At 40.5% G+C, this 20,838-nt stretch overlaps 1 protein-coding gene across 2 annotated transcripts in view; it reads right to left on the reverse strand.

The window, feature by feature from the left end:
* Positions 1-7,371: 7,371 nt before the first annotated feature.
* fbln5 (fibulin 5) overlaps positions 7,372-20,838 on the reverse strand; it is a 92,985-nt gene continuing 79,518 nt past the window's right edge. For both annotated transcript variants that reach the window (XM_087989659.1, XM_043698461.2), the window contains exons 8-11: positions 19,178-19,300; positions 15,110-15,236; positions 14,756-14,951; positions 7,372-11,349 (exon numbers count right to left, since the gene is read on the reverse strand). In XM_087989659.1, the coding sequence (XP_087845785.1) occupies positions 11,188-11,349; positions 14,756-14,951; positions 15,110-15,236; positions 19,178-19,300 (608 nt within the window). In that variant the 3' untranslated portion in view covers positions 7,372-11,187. The remainder of the gene's footprint in view (positions 11,350-14,755; positions 14,952-15,109; positions 15,237-19,177; positions 19,301-20,838) is intronic.

A 20,838-nucleotide genomic window follows, 5' to 3' on the forward strand; every position in this document is an offset into this window, starting at 1 on the left:
TTCAAGAGAGCTAGAATGTAATAACAGAACTGCTGAGGCTGTATGAGGCTCTGGTCAGACCGCATTTGGAATATTGTGAGTAGTTTTGGTCCCCGTATCCAAGGAAGGATGTGGTAGTGTTCGAAGGAGTTCAGAAGAAGTTCATTACAATGATCCTTAGGATAAAGGATATGAGGATGGGGTCATTCTAGCCTCCACAAAAAGTAAGCAAAATAATTTCACTTATTTCTTAACATGTGTGGATAATGTCTCAATATCAAAGTCAGTGATAATAGCTCTGACCAAACCTTGCTAACAAGTGATTTGTGTCAAGCGGGAAAAGCAGGAACAGAGTCATTGAGTTGAATGATCAGCCATGTACATAATGAATGCACACTCCTATTTCTATTTTCAATGGTTCTATGTTCCAATGTGTCAAGAATGCACACTAAGCCAGTAAAACACACATGGATTTAACTGTGTTTATTTGCAATTGAATCAGTCAATATATAAATCTGTTCCACCAGTAAATTGAAACTCTGGTTTTAAAGAGACAGGACCTCTTGGATTAACCAGTGTACAACTGACGGCTGTTCAAACTTTCAATTGTATAGTGAGATTTTTGAATTTTCTTCTAATTTAGTTTTTTATTGAATAACGATGAACTTACTACTAATCTACTTACGTTTTTAACAGGTCTACATCTGAATTATCCACTCAATAGTCAGGAACGGCTGTATACTTGTGGAACGTATGTATATTCTTTTAGCAGACTTTCCAGGTATCAGCCTGCCAAGAGTGTACTGAAATTTTAGTTAGAAGCACAGTAAGTCTAAACATTGATCAGTCTGCCCCAGCAGGTGGACAATATACATGTTGTTTTTCTCAATCTGCCAAGACAGAGCCAGCAATCTCCAGTCATACTATACCTGCAGGCCTAAATGAGAGCTAAGCAAGAAACCAAGGAATGGAGATGCAATGAAATCGTGTCTGTAATTCTTAACAGATCAAACAGAGGTTTCTGTTATGTTCTTAGCATTAGGTTATAGAACAGATAGGGATAGTTCAGGGAGCGTAGACAAAAATTAAAAGTGCTGGGACAATTCATCAAGTATGTTAACATCCGTGGAGAGAGAATTAATGTTTTGAGTCTGGTAAGACTCATCTTCAGAATGCAGAGAAGAGAGATCTCAGAGAAGTTATTACTCCATTACTTCTGTTGACTTGAATATTAGATAACACCAACTAGAACTCTTCTGGCATACTGCTAATATTTTTGAGATCTTTAAATTCTATGCTTGGCAGTATCTAACCACCAAATCTTCATTTCTTTTGTCTTCACTTTTACTAGGCATGTGAGACATTGCTAAGCTTTCTCACCTGAAAAGAAACCCATTATCTCTATGTTAGGTATAGTCAGCTGGCGCCCTTCAAAAGTCTAACATTTTTTTGTTTTCAAACATGTATCTAAATTGAACAAAGGAAATGTGAAAAAGTTTTTAAATATATTTTTCATAGAACGTAAGCATCACCAATAAAGCCAGCATTTATTTCTCATCCCTAATTGCCCTTGAACTGAGTAGCTTGTGAATTAAGTCACATGTAGGACCAGGTAAGGATGGTAGATTTTCCTTCCCTAAAGGACATGAGTTTTACTGAAAAGACATATTTCGCCCTAACTTTTTGTCTTGCAGTCATCAAGGCATTTCACAAGAAGTACCAATTCAAGGGCAAAACCAACACTTGAGAATGTTGATTGATTGCCAAAAGGACGCTGATTGGTACAGGCCTTGTCATGGAGAATGCAACCATTAATACTGATTAACAGTTAACTACCAGGATTTGCTTAAATTTTAAACCAGGAAAGTTGACACTGATTGGTCAAGGCATTACTCTGGATGGCATGGTGGCTCAGTGGTTAGCACTGTTGCCTCATAACACCAGGGTCCCAGGTTTGATTCCAGCCTTGGGCAACTGTCTGTGTGGAGTTTGTACATTCTCCCTATACTTTTGTGGGTTTCCTCACACAATCCAAAGATGTGCAGGTCAGGTGAATTGGCCATATTAAATTGCCCATAGTGTTAGTTGCATTAGTCAGAGGGGGGTGGGTTACTCTTCGGAGGGTCGGTGTGGACTTGTTGGACTGAAGGGCCTGTTTCCACACTGTAGGGAATCTAATCTAAATGGCTGCCACCTATTGTATTGAGTTGAAACAGGTACAGGTTCTATGCATTAATATATTGCAGTTTCCAAGTGTTCCACACAGCCAGCCATACTAACAATCCTAAATTTGTTGTTGATCTAATTCTTTACACATTTGGACAGCAAATGTTGTCCGACTGCAGATTCACATCTACAGCGTCACATTCTGTGATATCAACCAATCAGTTCTCTTCTCGCATATGGTATATCTACTCCAAGTTCTCTGGTACGAGCTAACAGTTATGAACCCAATGACAATCAATGATGGCAACCATGAAATTACCTTTTAATAACAGATTCTATTAATCCAATTGAAACACTACAGGTAGCTCTAGTGAGATTTGAATGCATGCTCCCAGCATATGAGTCTCTGGATTACTATTCCATTGATATTTTCTCTCCTCCCACTTCACATGTAAAGGTTTCAAACAGAAGCACTTAAAATAATGGTAAGATTTTGCAATCTTTGTAAAAATACAGAAAGGAAGAAATTATGCCTCTTTCTCTGGACCCAATCAAGGTATTGAGAGAAACCAAGCAAATGACAATCTACTGAGATGACCAATGGCAGTAAGTAGCTTTGAAACTATTTCGATCACTTCCTAACAGGAAATACCCGGGCAGAGTATTAAAGGGACAAATAGGCCAGATTACTGGCTAAAATTTACAACTGTGCTCTAATCTTAAACTACTTTCCACCACCATTTTTGGAGATTAACTGGTAATATTAGATCAATTTAGACATGATGATCAAAGAAGTCATTCCTGTCTCTTTAAGATTACAGAGTAAAGTTTCTTAAACTTTAGAAGAACAAAAATGTTATCTATTTGTTTATAAAATACTTACTGTGTAAAATATACATTACTTAGAATTCAACAAAAAACATATTTGGTTTTTGACAATATCATTCATAACCAGTTAAATATCCAAAAGTAGACAGAAGATTTGCATTTGCTGCCTTTCCAACACTGAATTCACCCTTTTATCATTTATTCCTCAATACCTGCCTCACCCCCCATTCATTTTTTGTCAGTTTTGAAAATGTGATTTGTGTTGTTCATCAATAAAAATTGTAATCCTCAGCTTGACTCAGTAATATCAACCGGCATCGTCGTGAGATCAGGAACTCAAGGATACCGTGAAAGTTCAAGCCAAGCGATACCTTAGTTAAAAAATGTATCAATCTTTCATCCTGGATGTTTGCTCTACAAGAATGGAGTTTCTGACTTCCAAATTCTACACAAATTGAGGGGTACCCCCCAATAAATATCCAAACGTATTCTAAAAGGTTTGAGTTGCCAAAGGCTCATTGAATGTCAATGCTATGGACATGAACTTTTACCATTGTAGCCTTTGATTTCCTTTTCTTTTCCTGTTTTTTCATGAATTCCTGCTTTTGCTTTAAAGGATTGAATTATTTTTAATCTTGTTCATTCAGGTTTGATCTTTTAAATCACCTTGGGAGCGTTCGATATAAAATCAGAAGAATTATTATCTATTTATCTTTTGATTTAGGAGCCAAAAATACCCTATATAGTAAAGATGTAATATAACAGAAGCCATTATAGAAATTCTCTCCTAATTAAAGAATATCAGGCAAATGAACACTTGGACAGATTAATTAAAGAGAAAGAAAAAGTTGATTTTAAAAATCTGTCATTACATATTTTCATTCTTTATGATCTCCTTTGATTTTTTTAATATTCTATAATAAAACATGTTGCACTATTGGTGAAGCCATTTTACATATGATGTGCTAAACCAAGGTTCCATATGGATGTAAAAGGACCCATGGCACTATTCTAAGAAGAGCAGGGTATTACTCCTTGGTGATTCAGATAACATTTAACTCCTAATCTATGTCATTGCTTGGCCATTCATTTTACTGCTATCTGAGAAGGTTTCATGTGCAGAAATTGTTTGCTACATTGTTTGTGAGTACATCATGCATTACTTACAGTGACTTTACACTTCAAAAATGCCTAATTTTTTGCATTGGGAATCCTGAGGTATTGCAAAGGTGCTATACGAATGCAAGTTTTCTTTTAGCTTGTTTCTTTCTGGAAGTGACAATTCATTGGAACTATGGTAAACTCTATGACACATTGGCCCTCAACTTTCCAAAAAGTCTGATCTGAAAGGTAAAACAGGAATGGCTGGTCATTAAATCGAAAGCCATGGCAATGATCGGCCACTGGTTGAAGGATTCAATTCAATGAGTAATCATGAGGCAAGTTAAGCCTTAATTGCAGCAGCGCTGAATGGAGAAACTCAAGCCTCCTCTTTTCAATCACTGTTTCCAAATGATGTAAGTGGATTCAGAAATGCAAAGTAAATAAATCAGTAGAGAGGAAGATGAAACAGGGGAGGCAGTTGAGAAATCAGAAGACAATTTAAGCAATCGTACAAATTTGAACCAAATATGGAAGTGAATAGGACAATATGGCAGATGAAATTTAATGCAGATAAGTATAAAGTAGGTCAGAATTTTATACTTAATGTTAAAATATCCAAGAATTATGCTGAATAAGATTCAAGAGCTGTCTTTAGCATGACATCAAGCCAACTCAGGGCAGGAATGAACAAAACTGATAAACTGTTGAATTAGTCAACCCAGCTAATAAATCATAAGTTAGATGAGGTAATAAGGAACTTTATAGTTCTCTGGTCAGACTATCCAACCATGGTTGGTAAATATTGGCCAAGTGCTGGAGGTAGCCCAGAGATTAATGACAAAACTGATTGTGTCAGGATGCCAGAGTTGTGGTTAAGGACTGGATAAAACTGTGTTGTACACCATAGAAATGAAGCCTCGCAGAGGAGATCTTGTAGCAAGATGTAAAATTGTTAATGCTATTCAATAAGTACACCCAAATTATTGCTTTCAACTATGGCAGTGAAACCAGGAGTCTCATGCGCATGGTGGTATAACTAACTGATATCGAGAAGTGCTTCTTCAATCTTCTGTCCACAAGTATGATCAGTGTGTGTTGTACAGACTCAGATCGCATAGTGCAGGCATAATTTCTGTAATTAATCAAGAAAGTAAGAAGGGTGGCAGGGCATCTGTGGACGCAAAACATAAAATGACCAAATAGCCATCCTCACCATTTCACCTTGCACATGGAAAAATTTGACTGTCTTGAGAAATTCATCATAATAACTTAGCAGTTTCATGATGATGTGCCCATGCACAGACTGCTTGATAATGAGTTTCTGGCACACACTTTCGCCAGCTCTCTTCAGCACTTTTTCCGCTGCCACGTTCTCCGATGCATTCCATGATGGGAATCCTGGAATCAAAATTGGATATCGTGTAGATATGAGGTAGCTTAATTTAAGATGATTCCAGGGAAAGAACAAAGACATAATTAATTTCTTGTTTGCCAATGACTATGGACTAGGTCCCGGTTCACAGATTGCCATGCAATGTTGCATTGACATGTTTTTCAATATGTGCCACAATTTTGGCTTCATGATCAGTGCGAAGCATACTGAAGTAATGTCTGTTCCAGGAAAGCAAGGCCCCAAACTATGGCTAGAGCCTATGAGAGGTATTAGTGTTTACTTATCACCACTGCACACTCTTTTGATCCATTGACAATAGATATATTGACAATGAGTGGTGGCCAGAATTGCCAAAGCAAGTGTAACTCTTGGCTATTAGTTCAGGAATGAAAAATGTCTGTCTAAATGGAAAGTCTCTAGAGCAAAAGCCCTGTCCACTCTGTTCCACACATGTGAGACTTTGGACCGTACTGGCATCATGCCAGGAAGCTTAAATTGAACTGCCTTTGTAAGATTCTGACAATCAGATGGCAGGACAAAATACCAGACACAAGATGCTGACCCAGACTGGCTTGCCACACACCATATTGAAACAGTCATAACTGAGTTGGCCTGGTCTTTAAGCCAGCTTGCCTGGCACACGATGTGAGAGTGAATTCTGTCTGGAGAGCTCAAGGTTGAGGTACACTCCCATGGCAGTTAAAGGAAACGCTGGGAGAAGGTTCTTTGCACAACTAAAGAAAAACTGAATCCATTACCTTCAAAAGATAGGACACGTCAAAGAGACAGAGGAAAAATGCAAGGAGAGAAAATCCCAAGGCAGCAAGCTGTCTAAAGCACAATTATTTGTGATATCCTGTCTTATTTACAGCAGCGCTCTCCAGGCAGAGAGTGGCATTAGCGGTAATCTCCCATACCCACTTGATCCTGACCAATTACCCCAGGTGATGAACATTGTCATCTTTTTTGAATAATGACTGAGAAGGAAGAAACATGTGAAGTAAGATGACAGTTTTTAATTTTGCTGTGAACTCCACTCTCACCCCAAATTTCAATCACATAAGGCACTTATAATTAGCAAAAAGACAAGAGAAAATGTTCATTCCACTGGGTAGAGTCAGATTCCTATTCAGCTCCTGTGGTAAGGATACCAATTGATCTCTTTTCATCTGTCCAGTCACGGACTGATGCCATTCAAAATTGAACAAGCTTTACAGCCACTATGAGCACAGTTTATCTGGGGCTGGTTTTTATAAACCCAGTATCTATAAGAAGGGCCTTAGATAAAGCAGTGTTTGACAACAGGATTCAGAAAGGAATCTGGATGACCCAGAGGATTAACGCAATTCACTTCAACATCCAAGAGGAATTATAAATAATCTTCCTTACATTTGACTGCCCACAGAAGTTCCTTAACATCCTCTGCCTGCTGCACAATGATGTACAAGTGGTGAGTGTCACCAAACAGATCCAGCACAGACCCAATAGAGTGCAAATTGGAATCAAGCAAGGCTGTGCCATTGCACCAACACTATTTCCATCTTCTTCAGGATAAACACTCCATCTATCTCCATTAAGCTCCATGCTGGTGTGCAGTGACTCTACAGAACACCTCCAGTCTAGAACCAAGATTAACCCAACCGATTAGACAGTGCTTGCCTGTGCGCACATTCATAGGTCTGGCTCCAAAACCACTGTCACTGTACATACAGGTGCATGGGAGAATGGGCTTGAGGATAAACATCCAGAAACCAACAGTTTCCTCTACCAGTCTACCACCATCACACAACACTGCTGTCCCTACAACAAGCTATCAAAATCCATGGCAAGCCATTCTTCACCCACGGGGTTCTGGATCTGTGGAATTTCCTGATCAGTGAAGCAGTTGAAGCTATCTCATTGAATGTTTTTAAGACAAAGACAGATTTTTGAACAGTAAAGGAATCAAGAGTTCTGGTGAGCAGTGGATAAGTGAAGTTGAGCCCTGACCTTACTGAATGGTGGAGCAGGCTCAACAGGCCAGATGGCTAGTCCCACTCCTTATATTCTTATGTTCAATGAACAATATGGATCAATTCTCACACCTAGGCTATCTCCTCTGAGCAAGGGCAGATATCAAGGATAAAACTCAACATCATCTTCAGTAGACCAGCACCAACATTGGCCACCTGAGGAGTAAAGCATTGAACTCAGATCTCAGTCCCAGCACCAGGATCATGATCTGCAGGGCATCAGTGTTACCTACTCCCCCCACCACCCCACACCCCCGTATGCATCACAGACATGAAAGTGTATAGCACCTCAAATCCTGAGAGAAATAGCACCAGAAAGATTCAGCGGTATGATAGATGCTCCAACACCACTGTTCTCTCTCAGTCCATCAAGGTGCTGGTTCCATCAGCTGCTACATTGTCCATATGCTTGAACATTGTCTGTTTGGCAAAACAAGATCTGTCCTCTGAGCTTCATCACAGTTACCAGAGGCCAGAGGAAAGCCTCCCACAAAGCCTTCCTGAAAAAACCAACATCCCCACCAACTTGTAAAAACGTCTTGCTAAAACTGCCCAAATTTGAGAAGCTGCTGCTGCAAAGGTGCCAACCCTTTCGAGTATCTCCCACAGATCTGGGTGATGGAGTTATGCATAAACAGTAGATGGAAACAGTGTGAAAACTGAACATCCCACCCACACACCCATTCAAACACTACCTATTGGAGAGTGCGTGGATCCAACATCAGAATCTTTATCACCTCAGGTTCCACAACCCTGGAGTGGTCCTTAAAGCAACAGATAAGTGTTTAGGTCAGTGTTAAAAGGGTATACGCCATAACGATGAATCTTGAACATTTATACCATCATCTGAGAACTCTTGATTCCTTTACTGTTCAAAAATCTGTCTTTGTCTTAAAAACATTCAATGAGATAGCTTCAACTGCTTCACTGATCAGGAAATTCCACAGATCCAGAACCCCGTGGGTGAAGAATGGCTTGCCATGGATTTTGATAGCTTGTTGTAGGGACAGCAGACTCTATCTCCTTCCCAAGTATCTTTTTATTAACAACATATGTACAGTTTTATGGTGTTAGCTGACCTAAATCGATATCCCCAGGGAGGGATTGATTTAATTAATCTTAGACACACATAGTCCAATGACTATACTTCTCTATTAATTACTTTAGAAATTAGATCACTTTTAATGCCCCTGGAACAATACACAAATAGACAGCTATTTGCCTGTAAGTTTTCTGTGAGTCACTTCTCAGATATTTATGGAGTTGGTTCCCAGAGGGATAAATAGGAATCTTCTTGAAGGGTGGTTCTTATTCTGAGTGACTAAAATAGATACTGTTGTTTCGAAGAAAGATAGTCTAGTTGCTTAAAGACAATAGATGTTGTTTTGTGAAACAAGTGGATACATTATAATTGAAAAATACTGGTTCCCTGGTGTGGTAATGTACCTGATACATTTCCATTCAACGCCTATTAAATAGAACTATCATATTCCAATGAAATTAGCTGCAGTGCTATCACATGGAACGTAATATTATCCAACAGCTCTATTAGTGGACACTGATTTTCAATATTTCTTTTCCGGTGTTCGTGTCATAAATTATTGCAACACAGAAGAAGGATCTTTTGTTCTGGTTCTTTGAAAGCTATTTAACTAAATTTGCACCCCTGCTCTTTGCCCACCATCTGTAAGGGGTTTCATTTTATGCATTTATTTAATGCCCTTGATATTTACTATTGAATCTGCTTTCACCACTCTTTTGGTTAGTTTATTCTAGATCTTGCTGAACAAATTTTAAAAAGCACCTCATCTGCCCCAATGCTAATTTTGCAAAGGGTCATAAGCCAATTATGAGTTCATAATAATAAGTAAAGATTTTTTGTTAAGACGAAAATGGCATTATAGCACCCCAGTGGGACTATTTTTCACCGGACTGAAGGAGGTTATAAAAGTTTATAAAATAATAAGGTGTATAGATAGAGGTAATGGCAGTTGTCCTTTCTCTAGGATGGGGGATTTCAAGACTAGTGGGCACATTTTTAAGATGAGAGGATTTCTAAAGATTTTTAAAAAGACATGAGAGGCAATTTTTTTAATTACAGAGGGTGGTTTGCATGTGGAATGAACTTCCTGTGGAAGTCATTGATATGGGTACAATTACAATGCTTGAAAGACATTTGGATAAGTATATGAATTGGAAAGGTTTGGAGGGATATGGGCCCAGTGCAGGCAGGTGGGATTAGGTTAGTTTTGGATTATGTTCAGCATGGACTGGTTGAACCAAAAGTCTGTGCTGTATGACTCTATGACTATGACTCTAAGAATGTAAAAAACATTGCAATGTACAGTTATAGGAAGCACAATTGTTTAAATATATAATGAAAGCATACCATTTGTCAAAACAGCCCCTGGCTGTGACCGAAGTCAACATTTTGTAGATTATACTACAGGAGCAAGCACGATTATGGGATGTTAAGAGGAGAGACAATTCAGGGAGTATGCTTTCACAAATTATAGTAATTATCCTTCTTTTCCTCTCACTCCAGAGTCCTGAATTCATCCCTACAAGGAAATGTGTTATCAACTAATCAAAGGTGAGAAAATGCCAATCTAATGGGATTACCATCACTTGAAACTCCCCCTTAAATCACACAGTGTTGAATGCATACAAACAAGGAACAAGAGGAAGCCACTCGGCCCTTCGACCTGCTTCACCATTCAATAAGATCTGATTTTAACCTTGATTCTACTTTTCTGCATACCCCCAATAATGTTTCACCTTCTGGGTCATCAAGAGTCCACTACCCTTTCCCAAAAAATGTTTAAAGATTCTGCACCATTTGAGAAATCAAATGAGAGAAGGGAATGTTTCATCATGTCTTAAATGGACGACCCCCTTATTTTTAAAATATGAACCATAGTTCGAGATTCTCCTACAAGAGGAAACATCCTTTCAACATCCACCCAACCAAGTACCCTCAGGATCTTTTATATTTTGATTAAGTTACTTCTGACTCTTCTGAACTCCAGAGGATACATACTAGTGTATCTCGCCTTTTCTCATAAGGCAATCCACTCATTCCAGGTACTGATCTAGTATAGCTGTTCTGGGACTAGATTGGGTTGGGATATCTGGTCGGCATGGATGGGTTGGACCGAAGGGTCTGTTTCCATGCTGTACATCTCTATGACTCTATTAGTTACCATTATTTCAATGCTGTTGTGTCAAAATCCTCCAATTTCCCACCTGACAATATCAGGATTGTACTTTTACCAAGAGTTTCAGAAGTTCAAAGAAAAGGTTTACCACTACCTTTTCTGAGTTTCAAGCATGATGTGGTCTTGCCAGCCTCACTCATTTCCTGAATGGAAAATATCTACTCTTGCTGTTTCCCCCAACTCTTCACATACAGTCACTCTTCCTGAATATACTGTTTCAAAACAAATACTAAGAACTCTCAAAGCCTTAATGAATATATTGTAGCTTCAAGGCTTTTCATCTTTGTTTATGGGCTGTTATACGAATATCTCTGTCCATGCCAGGAAGAAAAAAACAAACAGAATTAAGAGTCTACACAGTTGAAATGCATTACAAAAAGCATCCTTCTGTCACAACGACATAAATGAATCATTCACTCACTAAAACAAACATAGCTGAATAACCGATCAAATGTTGGACCCCAGCAACCCCCGGAAAATCAGGGGTTTAAAATGTATATTCAGATACAAAGATAGTCAGCCTGATCACTGAGCTCCCTCGGAAGTTGATGACAGTATTCACAGTGACCATTTCGAGATCCAGTACAATTTCCCTTGGTCCGCTGACTGGGCGGGTCATCACCAAGGTGGCACTGACGGGCCCTGTTTGCTGTTGGATTGGAAAGAAGTAAAAAGAAAACCTTATTATTTAAGAAGTTCCAATTAGATTACATTACAGTGTGGAAACAGGCCCTTCGGCCCAACAAGTCCACACCAACCCGCCGAAGCGTAACCCACCCATACCCCTACATTTACCCCTTACCTAACACTACGGGCAATTTAGCATGGCCAATTCACATAACCTGCACATCTTTGGACTGTGGGAGGAAACCGGAGCACACCCACGCAGACGTGGGGAGAACGTGCAAACTCCACACAGTCAGTCGCCTGAGGCGGGAATTGAACCCGGGTCTCAGGCGCTGTGAGGTAGCAGTGCTAACCACTGTGCCACCGTGCCGCCCACGAACACCATGTCCTTGGCAATTCTTCCTTTCAAGGCATTATTTCCATCATGTGATAGGTTTCAAAGTTCACCTTTATGTAACCTTTATGTAACAAATGCCTCCAGGAGCATTTGTCTTCACTATCACAAGTTAGCTAGCTGAAAGAAGACAGAAGGTGGTGGTTGATGGGAAATGTTCATCTTGGAGTTCAGTTACTAGTGGTGCACCACAAGGATTTGTTTTGAGTCCACTGCTGTTTGTCATTTTTATAAACGACCTGGATGAGGGCATAGAAGGATGGGTTCATAAATTTGTGGACAACACTAAGGTCGCCACAGTTGTGGATCGTGCCGAAGGATGTTGTAGGTTTAAAAGGGACATAAATAAGCTGCAGAGCTGGGCTGAGAGGTGGCAAATTAAGTTTAATGCAGATTAGTGTGAGGTGATTCACTTTGGAAGGAGCAACAGGAATGCAGAGAACTGGGCGAATGGTAAGACTCTTGGCAGTGTAGATAAGCAGAGGGATCTCGGTGTCCATGTACATAGATCCCTCAAAGTTGCCACCCAGGTTGATAGGGCTGTTAAGAAGGCATATGGTGTGGTAGCATTTATTAGTAGAGGGATCGACTTTCAGAACCTTGAGGTCATGCTGCAGCTGTACAAATATCTGGTGCGGCTGCTATTGCATGCAGTTCTGGTCACCGCATTACAGGAAGGATGTGGAAGCCTTGGAAAGGGTTCAGAGGAGATTTACAAGGGTGTTGCCTGGTATGGAGGAAAAGTCTTACGCGGAAAGATTGAGGGACTTAAGGCTGTTTTCATAAGAGAGAAGAAAATTGAGAGATGACTTAATTGAGATATATAAGATAATCAGAGAGTGAGATCAGGTGGACAATGAAATACTTTTTCCTTGGATGGTGATGGCTAACATGAGGGGGCATAGCTTTAAATTGAGGGGTGATAGATATAGGACAGGTGTCAGAGGTAGTTTCTTTACACAAAGAGTAGTAAGGGCTTGGAATGCATTGCCTGCAACAGTTGTAAAATCGCCACTGTAAGGGCGTTTAAATGGTCATTGGATAAACATATGGATGTGATTGGAATAGTGTAGATTGGATGGGCTTCAGATTGGTTTCACAGGGTGACGCAACATCAAAGGCCGAAGGACCTGTACTGCACTATAATGTTCTATGTTCTATTGTGTTTTGTGGTGTGGAGAATGAGGAAGTGCATGTTTTAGAGGGAGGGTTCTATAACATGGGCTTCAGCAATCAATCAAGTTGGGATTATAGTGACTGTTTTATATTGGTTCTCCTTGACTCAGTTAGGGAGTAAATCCATGCTAAAATACATAGAGGCTGATTTTTAGCAAATGGCCAGGGATTGATGCAGGTATTGCCAAATTAATGATGCTTCGGTTCATACGTTATTACATAAGAACTAGGAGCAAGTGTAGGCCACTTGGCCTGTCGAGCCTGCTTTACCATTCAATAAAATCATAATCTTTTCCTGGACTCAGCTCCACTTTCTTCCAGTCACCAGAACCCTTACTTCCTTTACTGTTCAAAAATCCATCTTTTTACTGTTGCTTAAAAACATTAATGAAGTAGCCTCAACTGCTCCACAGGGCAGGGAATGCCACAGATTCACAACCCTTTGAGAGAAGAAATTCCTCCTCAACTCAGTCCTAAATCTACTCCCCTTTATTTTGAGACTATGCTCCCTAGTTCAAGTTTCACCTGACAGTGGAAGCAACCTCCCTCCTCTATCCTGTTTATTTCCTTCATAATTGATGAGCTTATTCATTTTTAACTATTCACAGCAACAGATTTGGATGTAATTTTGTGTAGTACTAATTGGGAGTATTCCAGCTATTCTTTAATTAAGAAGGTTCCTACCTCTAACTGTTTCCTCCCTAACTACACCCCTCTCCAAAACCATCCTGAATCAAATGGTCATGAGAAATTGAGAAAATCCCACATTTTGCTTTTCTCCCTGGATTACTCTCACCTCTGTTAGGGGGAGTTGTAGTCATCTATTCCTGAAGACCCCTAGATAAACATCAAGGGTTAGCAAACTCATTGGGCATAAATTGTCCATTTAAAACCTTCAAATGCTTATGGGATGGGATGGCTGATGTCAAGTGTCCCCACCCCCCGGGACTGCCACCTAGCACGCCCCCCATCTCTTTAAACACACCCCCACTACGATTCCAAAATTGCCTCAGTGGGTTCACATATAGTTAAGCCCTAAGAATGTAAATGTGATGGAGAAATGAGTCCAGCTATGGAAGTATTATCCAGCCTTGATTAGAGTTGGACTTGATAGAGACTTAGATGGTGTTTTCTTTTTAATTCATTAACTAGATGTAGGCATCATTTGGTCAGGCCAGCATTTATTGCCTGCTCCTAATTACCCAGGGTGCAGTTAAGAGTTAACCATATTGCCGTGGATCTGGAATCACCAGACTAACAACAGCAGTTTCCTTCTGTAAAGGATATTAGTGAACCAGGTGGGTGTTTCTGACATTGGTTTCATGGTCATCATTAGACTCCTAATTCCAGATTTCGTGGCTTTTATTGAGTTCAAATTTCACCAGCTGCTCTGATGGGATTCGAACCCAAGTCCCCTGAACATGACCTGGTTTTCTAGATTACTAGTCTAGTGATAATACCATTGATACCAGAATAATACCAACATCAGCCCTTGAGTTAGGAGGAAAACATGCAGCACATAGTAAAATAACAAACTATTTGTCAGTAAATTGTGGAACGTGAATGATTTGGTTGAAAGATAATAAGGTCAAGAATGTTGGCAGATCCAAGGAAGAATGTGGTAGGTGTTAACTGGACTTACAAGAGACAGAAAGAAATAACATGTGGAAGAATGAAAGCATATAATAAAGCCAACATGATATATATTTTGATACAAACTAAAATTCAATCGAGCATGTCATGTTTACTTTAGAAACAATTTACGAGGTTAATACTTTCAAAACACATTTTTCTTTTTAGGTTGGGTAATACATTTTTTTTTCCTTTGCATTCTCAAGCACAGACATCAAGGTCTTACCCTCATGTAGAACTCCCTGCCTTCGTTCCCAGATTTGATCTGAAAGATGTAGTAGGCACCTGGGTAGCGTGTCGTGGCCTGCATTTGGAAGATATCTGAGGGCACGTTTCTTCCTGACACAATGTCCATGTATTTATACAAAATGGTGAATGGCTGTTCCGTGCAGCCTGGGTTCTCCCCATGACACATACAACGACTGCAACACAAGCAGGGAAGTAACAATTCAACGGATAGTTTCCATAATGAGATGATAACCTCCCTATAAACACATTCAATCTATTTTTTTCCATGGGTTGGCATCAATTTTGAGCTAAAAAGCAACTTCCCAATAGGGCTGTCCATCAGAGTACTCACTTTTCATTCAACTGTATGTAAGGATCTTGACATTTCACTGACTGCAGACATCTGTATCCTCCTGGAATGTTGTAACAGTTTTGCTCTTCTGTACATGTGTGATTTGCAGCCTCGCACTCATTAATATCTAACAAATAGAAAAATGTTGAGATACATATTGTGCAAACTCTGGTCTGTGCAGTGATTCTCTCTCCCAGTAAATATTCATAGGATGTAATGTTGTCATCTCTGGCTGGATATATCCCTAGACATTTCAACACATGACCTTTCTATCTGGTTGTCCCATACCTATACTTCCACTAAAGGTAAAGATCAAACCACCATAGTTCCAAACTCTCATCAGCTGGTGGTGGTTTAACCTATGGGTCACCATGACTCAGATGTGGTTGTGAAGGTGGGATCTTCATGGTAACCTCAGCTAATGTGGGAATTGAACCTGTGCTGTTATCATTACTCCACATTGCAAACTAGCCATCCAGCCAACTGAGCTAACCAAACTATTGGTCACATGACATGTCCATCTTGCAGTCCCATCTCCCCAAATCAATCCTAAAGCAAATTCTCCTTATATCCTGTTGGATGATTTGGGCCCACACAAACAGGCATTCGTTCCCACATACCCATTTCCAAAACCTTCAGAATTAACAAATCAAACAATTTTTAAAAAGCATTGCCAAGGATATTTCTCTTACGTGGCTCATAGTTTCATCTTGGGGTTAACTTTTAATTTTTTTAGAGGTTCTTGGTCAATGCTAGACAGGTTGAACTGATAAAAATTTCAGGATAGGTGGCTCTTTAAATCTCAACACTGTGTTGGCACTATAAAAATCGGTCAGGGCACAATGGATCGGGTTCACATGCTGTGCTCACTTAGTCCTTTCTGTGGCTGGGAGCACAGAAAGGAATTTTATTTTACAGATAGAGCAGTAACAGAGACACCAGAATCTCAAGTCTTGGTTTTGTCTTCCCATATGTTAACTGCCCACTGGTTGTTGCTGTGGGAATCTTCCTGTGGGATGCAAGTGTCGAGAGATTCAAGGATTTGTTATCCATGATGTTGAAATGAAATAGACAGAAAGCAAATGCAAACTATACACATGCCATTTCCCAAGTTGAAGCCTTTTGGATTGAGATACCATGCCAACCAAGGAAGATGGTGATGAGGGTGATGGCAGAAGGCTGCTTTAGTGACTGGAAGCCAGTGTCTAGTGGAGTACCAGAGGGATTGTGCTGGCTCCCCTATTATTCATCACTTATATAAATTACATTGATGCCTGTGAGAGGGGTTGGGTGAGTAAGTGTACAGATGACACAAAGATTGGTTGAGTGGTTAACGTCGAGGGTGAATGTCTTGGGTTACAAGAAGATACAAACGGGATGGTGAAATGGACAGATAAGTGCTAGATGGAATTTGACTCTGAAAAGTGTGAGGTGATACAGTTTGAAAGGAATAATTTGACAAGAAAGTATTCAATGAACAGCATGACACCAGGAAATTCTGTGGAACAGAGGGACCTTGGCATGTTTGCCCATAGATCTCTGAAAATGGAAGAGTATCTGAGTACGGTGGTGAAAAAGGCATATGGGACAACTGCCTTTATCACTTGCGGCATTGATTACAAGAGCAGGGAAGTGGAGTTGGATAAAACTTTCAGACTGCAGCGAGAGTACTGCGTGCAGTTCTGGTCGCCACATTAGAAGAAGGATGTGATTACACTGGAGGGGCTGCAGAGGAGATTCACCAGGATTTTGCCAGAAAATTTAAGTTATGAGGAAAGGATGAATAGGCTTGGGTTGTTTTCATTGGCGCAGAGAAAACTAAAGGCTGATCTGATTAATATGTACAAGATTACATGGAGCACTGACAGAACTCCAGGATAAGGAGCAATTGTTCCTCTGAGCTGAAGGGTCAGTCAGAGGGAATACGGCTTTAAGGTGAGGGAAGGAGGTGAACAGGAGATGTGAGGAAAAATATTTTTACCCAGAGGGTGGTGACAGCCTGCAATGCACTGTCTGCGAGGGTGACAGAGGTGAAATGCCTCACATGCTTTAAGAAATACCCGAATGAGGCACTTGGCACATCATAGCATTCAAGGCTACAGGCCAAGTGCAAGTAAATGGGATTAGGTTGAAAGTCAGGTGTTTCTCACGTTTTGGTGCAGACTCGATGGGCTGAAGGGTGTCTTCTGCACTATATGGACTCTATGAATCTATGGTCTCTGCATAGTATGTGAAAGTAAAGGTGATCGACGTAAGTTGACCAGCCTCCCATTTTATTAATAAAAAGACTCAAGGCAGGATTTTCTCAGAGACAGACTGAGAGGCAGGAGGGACGGTAAAACTGAACAGATTCCAGCTGAATGTTTTCCAGATGATGGGAAGGCAGAGGTTCAATTTTTCCCAGTTAGTTGCACAGTTGATGGAATCTGGAATGGACCATCTGAGAGGGTAGTTGAAATGGGTAACCTCACAACATTAAAAAAGTAAATGGATGAACCCTTGAAATGTCATCACATGCAAGGCCATGGAAGAAGTGATGGCACGGTGGCTCAGTGGTTAGCACTGCTGCCTCATAGCACCAGGGTCCCAGGTTCAATTCAAGCCTCAGACAACTGTGTGGAGTTTGCATGTTCTCCCCATCTCTGCATGGGTTTGATCTGGTTTCCCCCCACAGTCCAAAGATGTGCAGGGCAGGTGAATTGGCTATGCTAAATTGCCCATGATGCTAGATGCATTAGTCAGAGGGAAATGGATCTGGGAGGGTTGGTGTGAACTTGGTGGGCCGAAGGGCCTGTTTCCACACTGTAGGGAATCTAATCTGATGGAAAGTGGTACTAGTGTAGGTAAGTCAGCATAGACTCAGTGGGCTGAAGGGCCCTATTTATGATGTATGAGCCTCTGATTATGATTGTGATACCAAGCTGCTGACATTTTGCCACCATTGGAACACCACCCCCTGGCTAAGGGGAGCCCACCAGCTGAGTGAGGTGGTATCCTGGTGATAAGCTGGAGTGAGAAGCATTGGTTTCAGAGGTTCCCTTACATGGAATTGGGGGTAGCAATGGCCCCACTTTCACAACTGGAAGAGGGATTTCCCACTTAACTGCTGGGGAATGACTACCCTTGGCATGGAAATAAACTAAATACCTGCCTGTGAGGACCCCTCAGTCTTTCCTCCTGTCACCTCTTACTCCTTGTGTGGTGAGGTTGCCCAGCGGCCAGCTCTTTGGCCAGGCCAGCAGCTCAGGGCGGCTGGCCACCACCTTTGATCATCCAACCTCCATGAAACTGGTGTCTCAGTCTTGTTGCCATTCCTACTCTCTCTACACAGACCCTGGAGCTGCCCTGCGAACCGATTTATGCACTTCCATCGTGCCGGCCAAATTCGAACCTCACTTTCCCTACTGACGAGGTCACACACCCGATCTCCAAAGTTGAGGCAGGTCAGACGAAGGGTCAGCCCCGATACGTGCAAAGAATATTTCAAGAGAACTCGTCACTTTTCCAAATGTGCTGGGCACCTTAGATATGTGCAGCGTCAGGGGAAACCATCTTCAGTGCGTGCTAACGTAAAAGTTCCATAAATAACCCTTCATGTTTTGAGCCTCAGGGAATTTTGTTTGATGTAAAAGCATAGGGTGTGTAGTATTTAAAAATTCTAGGAGGAAATGTAATGCACAGAATCTGCCGGGAACCTTTCAAAGCCTTCCATCAAGCTATGAGCCTCTGCTGCTTCCTTGCACAAGTGACTCACCTGAGCAGTGGAAGGTAAGGATTGGTAGGAAAGGTTGTCTGACAAGTCTATATTAAAATAGTTCTGATTCTGTTACCAAGTGACAGAGATATATGACCTATGTTTCTTACAACACTCCTTGTTGGGAGAGCCAACTGTAAAATTAGCCATCCCCACTTAGTTTCCTTCTAATCCTGTGACAAACAGTTGTATGATAGGAATTAATTAATCCCGTGTGAGAGATCCACAAGGTTTATCTTCCTTCCTTAGGATTGGCTTTCAAGGAAAATATGGTCCTTGATAAAAACTTTGAGAATAACCTGGACAGTCTTTACCTTGGCAACTCCTGTTGTCATTGTACATAGTGTAGCCCTCAGGACAGGTACAGAAGTAATCTCCTGGCTCATTGATGCATCGGTGCTGGCAGAGAAAACCTGAGAAACTGCACTCATTGATATCTAGAAACAAGAACCAAAATTACTTGGTTAATAACTTTAAACAGAAGCCCCTTGTGTGTTTTCTAGACTTATTCCAATCAGTTGTTTCTCTTCTGCACTGTTATATCTGTGACATATTTATACTGCTCAGAATAGCAATATTTTGCTCTCTTCACAAAGTTAAAAAAAACTTTATTAAAACTTTGTTGTAAATCCTTTAATAAAAGAGCATCATTTGATCATTAATGCTATCATTCTCTATCGCTTGTACTGACGTGACCCAAACTCAAATCAGATTGGAGCCTTACAACCTCAGGAAAAACAACCATTAGTTCCAATTTTCTAGTTCAAATATAAGTTACAGATGTAGAAGACCAATTATTAACCCAGTGTTACATTCTAATTCTCTCTTCTTTTTGCAAACACATGAATATGGTTGTTTGCTAGATTATGCAGCCTTATCAACCAGGGTTGAATATAAATTAATAAGTAAACTCAGGCAGATTTATTGTTGCATGGAAACATTTACAAACAGAAACTAACACAATAATGGGGCAGGACATTTCCTGGGGGTGAGGATCCAGACGCTGGGACCGTTTCCAGCTGCTACAGTACATCGAGTTTGAAGATGGTGAGGGAAGAAGAATCACACATTGTAATCACCACAGCGCTGGCCCATTCAATTTTTAAGAAACATTATTCTTTCATGGAATGAGAACACCATTTGCAGCCCATCTCTAATTTCCCTTGGACTGATCAGCTTGATCAGCTATTTCAGAGAGCATGGGGTTATTTTCCTTAGAGCATCGAAAGTTAAAGATTTACCTTATAAATTCATAAAATCATGAAGGGTATGGATAGGGTGAATGGTCAAGGTCTTTTCCCAGGGTAGGGGAGTTTCAAACTAGGTGCATAAGTGTAAGGTGAGAGGGGAAAGATTTAAACGGGACCTAAGAGACAACATTTTCATGCAAAGGATGGTACGTGTATGGAATGAACTGCCAGGGGAAGTGGTGGAGGCTGGTATAATTACAACATTTAAAAGGCCTTTGGATGGGTATATGAAATAAGTTTAGAGGGATTTGGACTGGGTGCTGGCAAGTGAGACTAGATATATTTAGGATATTTGGTCGGCAAGGACAAATTGGATCAAAGGGTCTGTTTCCGTGTTGTACATCTCTACGACTCCATGACTATTTAAATGTCAACCACATTACTATGGATCTGGAGTCATATGTGGGCCAAACCTGATGAGAATGATTACTGAACCAGACAGGTTTTCATAACAAAAGTGATCGTTTCAAAAAATGTTCCCATAATACACATCACCTCCTCAGGACTGGTTTCAAATCTCACTAGTTCCAGAGGTGTGCAATAACACTGCTGAATAAGTTGACTAGAAAATATCTCAATGATCATTTCATGGTTACCATCACCGAGATTAGTTTTCAATTCCAGATTGATTAATTGAATTGAAATTCCAACAGCTGCCCTGGTTGGATTTGAAACCAAGTGTCTTGGATTAGATTCCCTACAGTATGGAAACAGGCCATTTGGCT

Source organism: Chiloscyllium plagiosum, unplaced genomic scaffold (assembly GCF_037043375.1).
Source record: "Chiloscyllium plagiosum isolate Xiang-an unplaced genomic scaffold, Cpla_swu_hap1 HiC_scaffold_8, whole genome shotgun sequence".
In the NCBI taxonomy this organism is placed as follows: Eukaryota; Metazoa; Chordata; class Chondrichthyes; order Orectolobiformes; family Hemiscylliidae; genus Chiloscyllium; species Chiloscyllium plagiosum.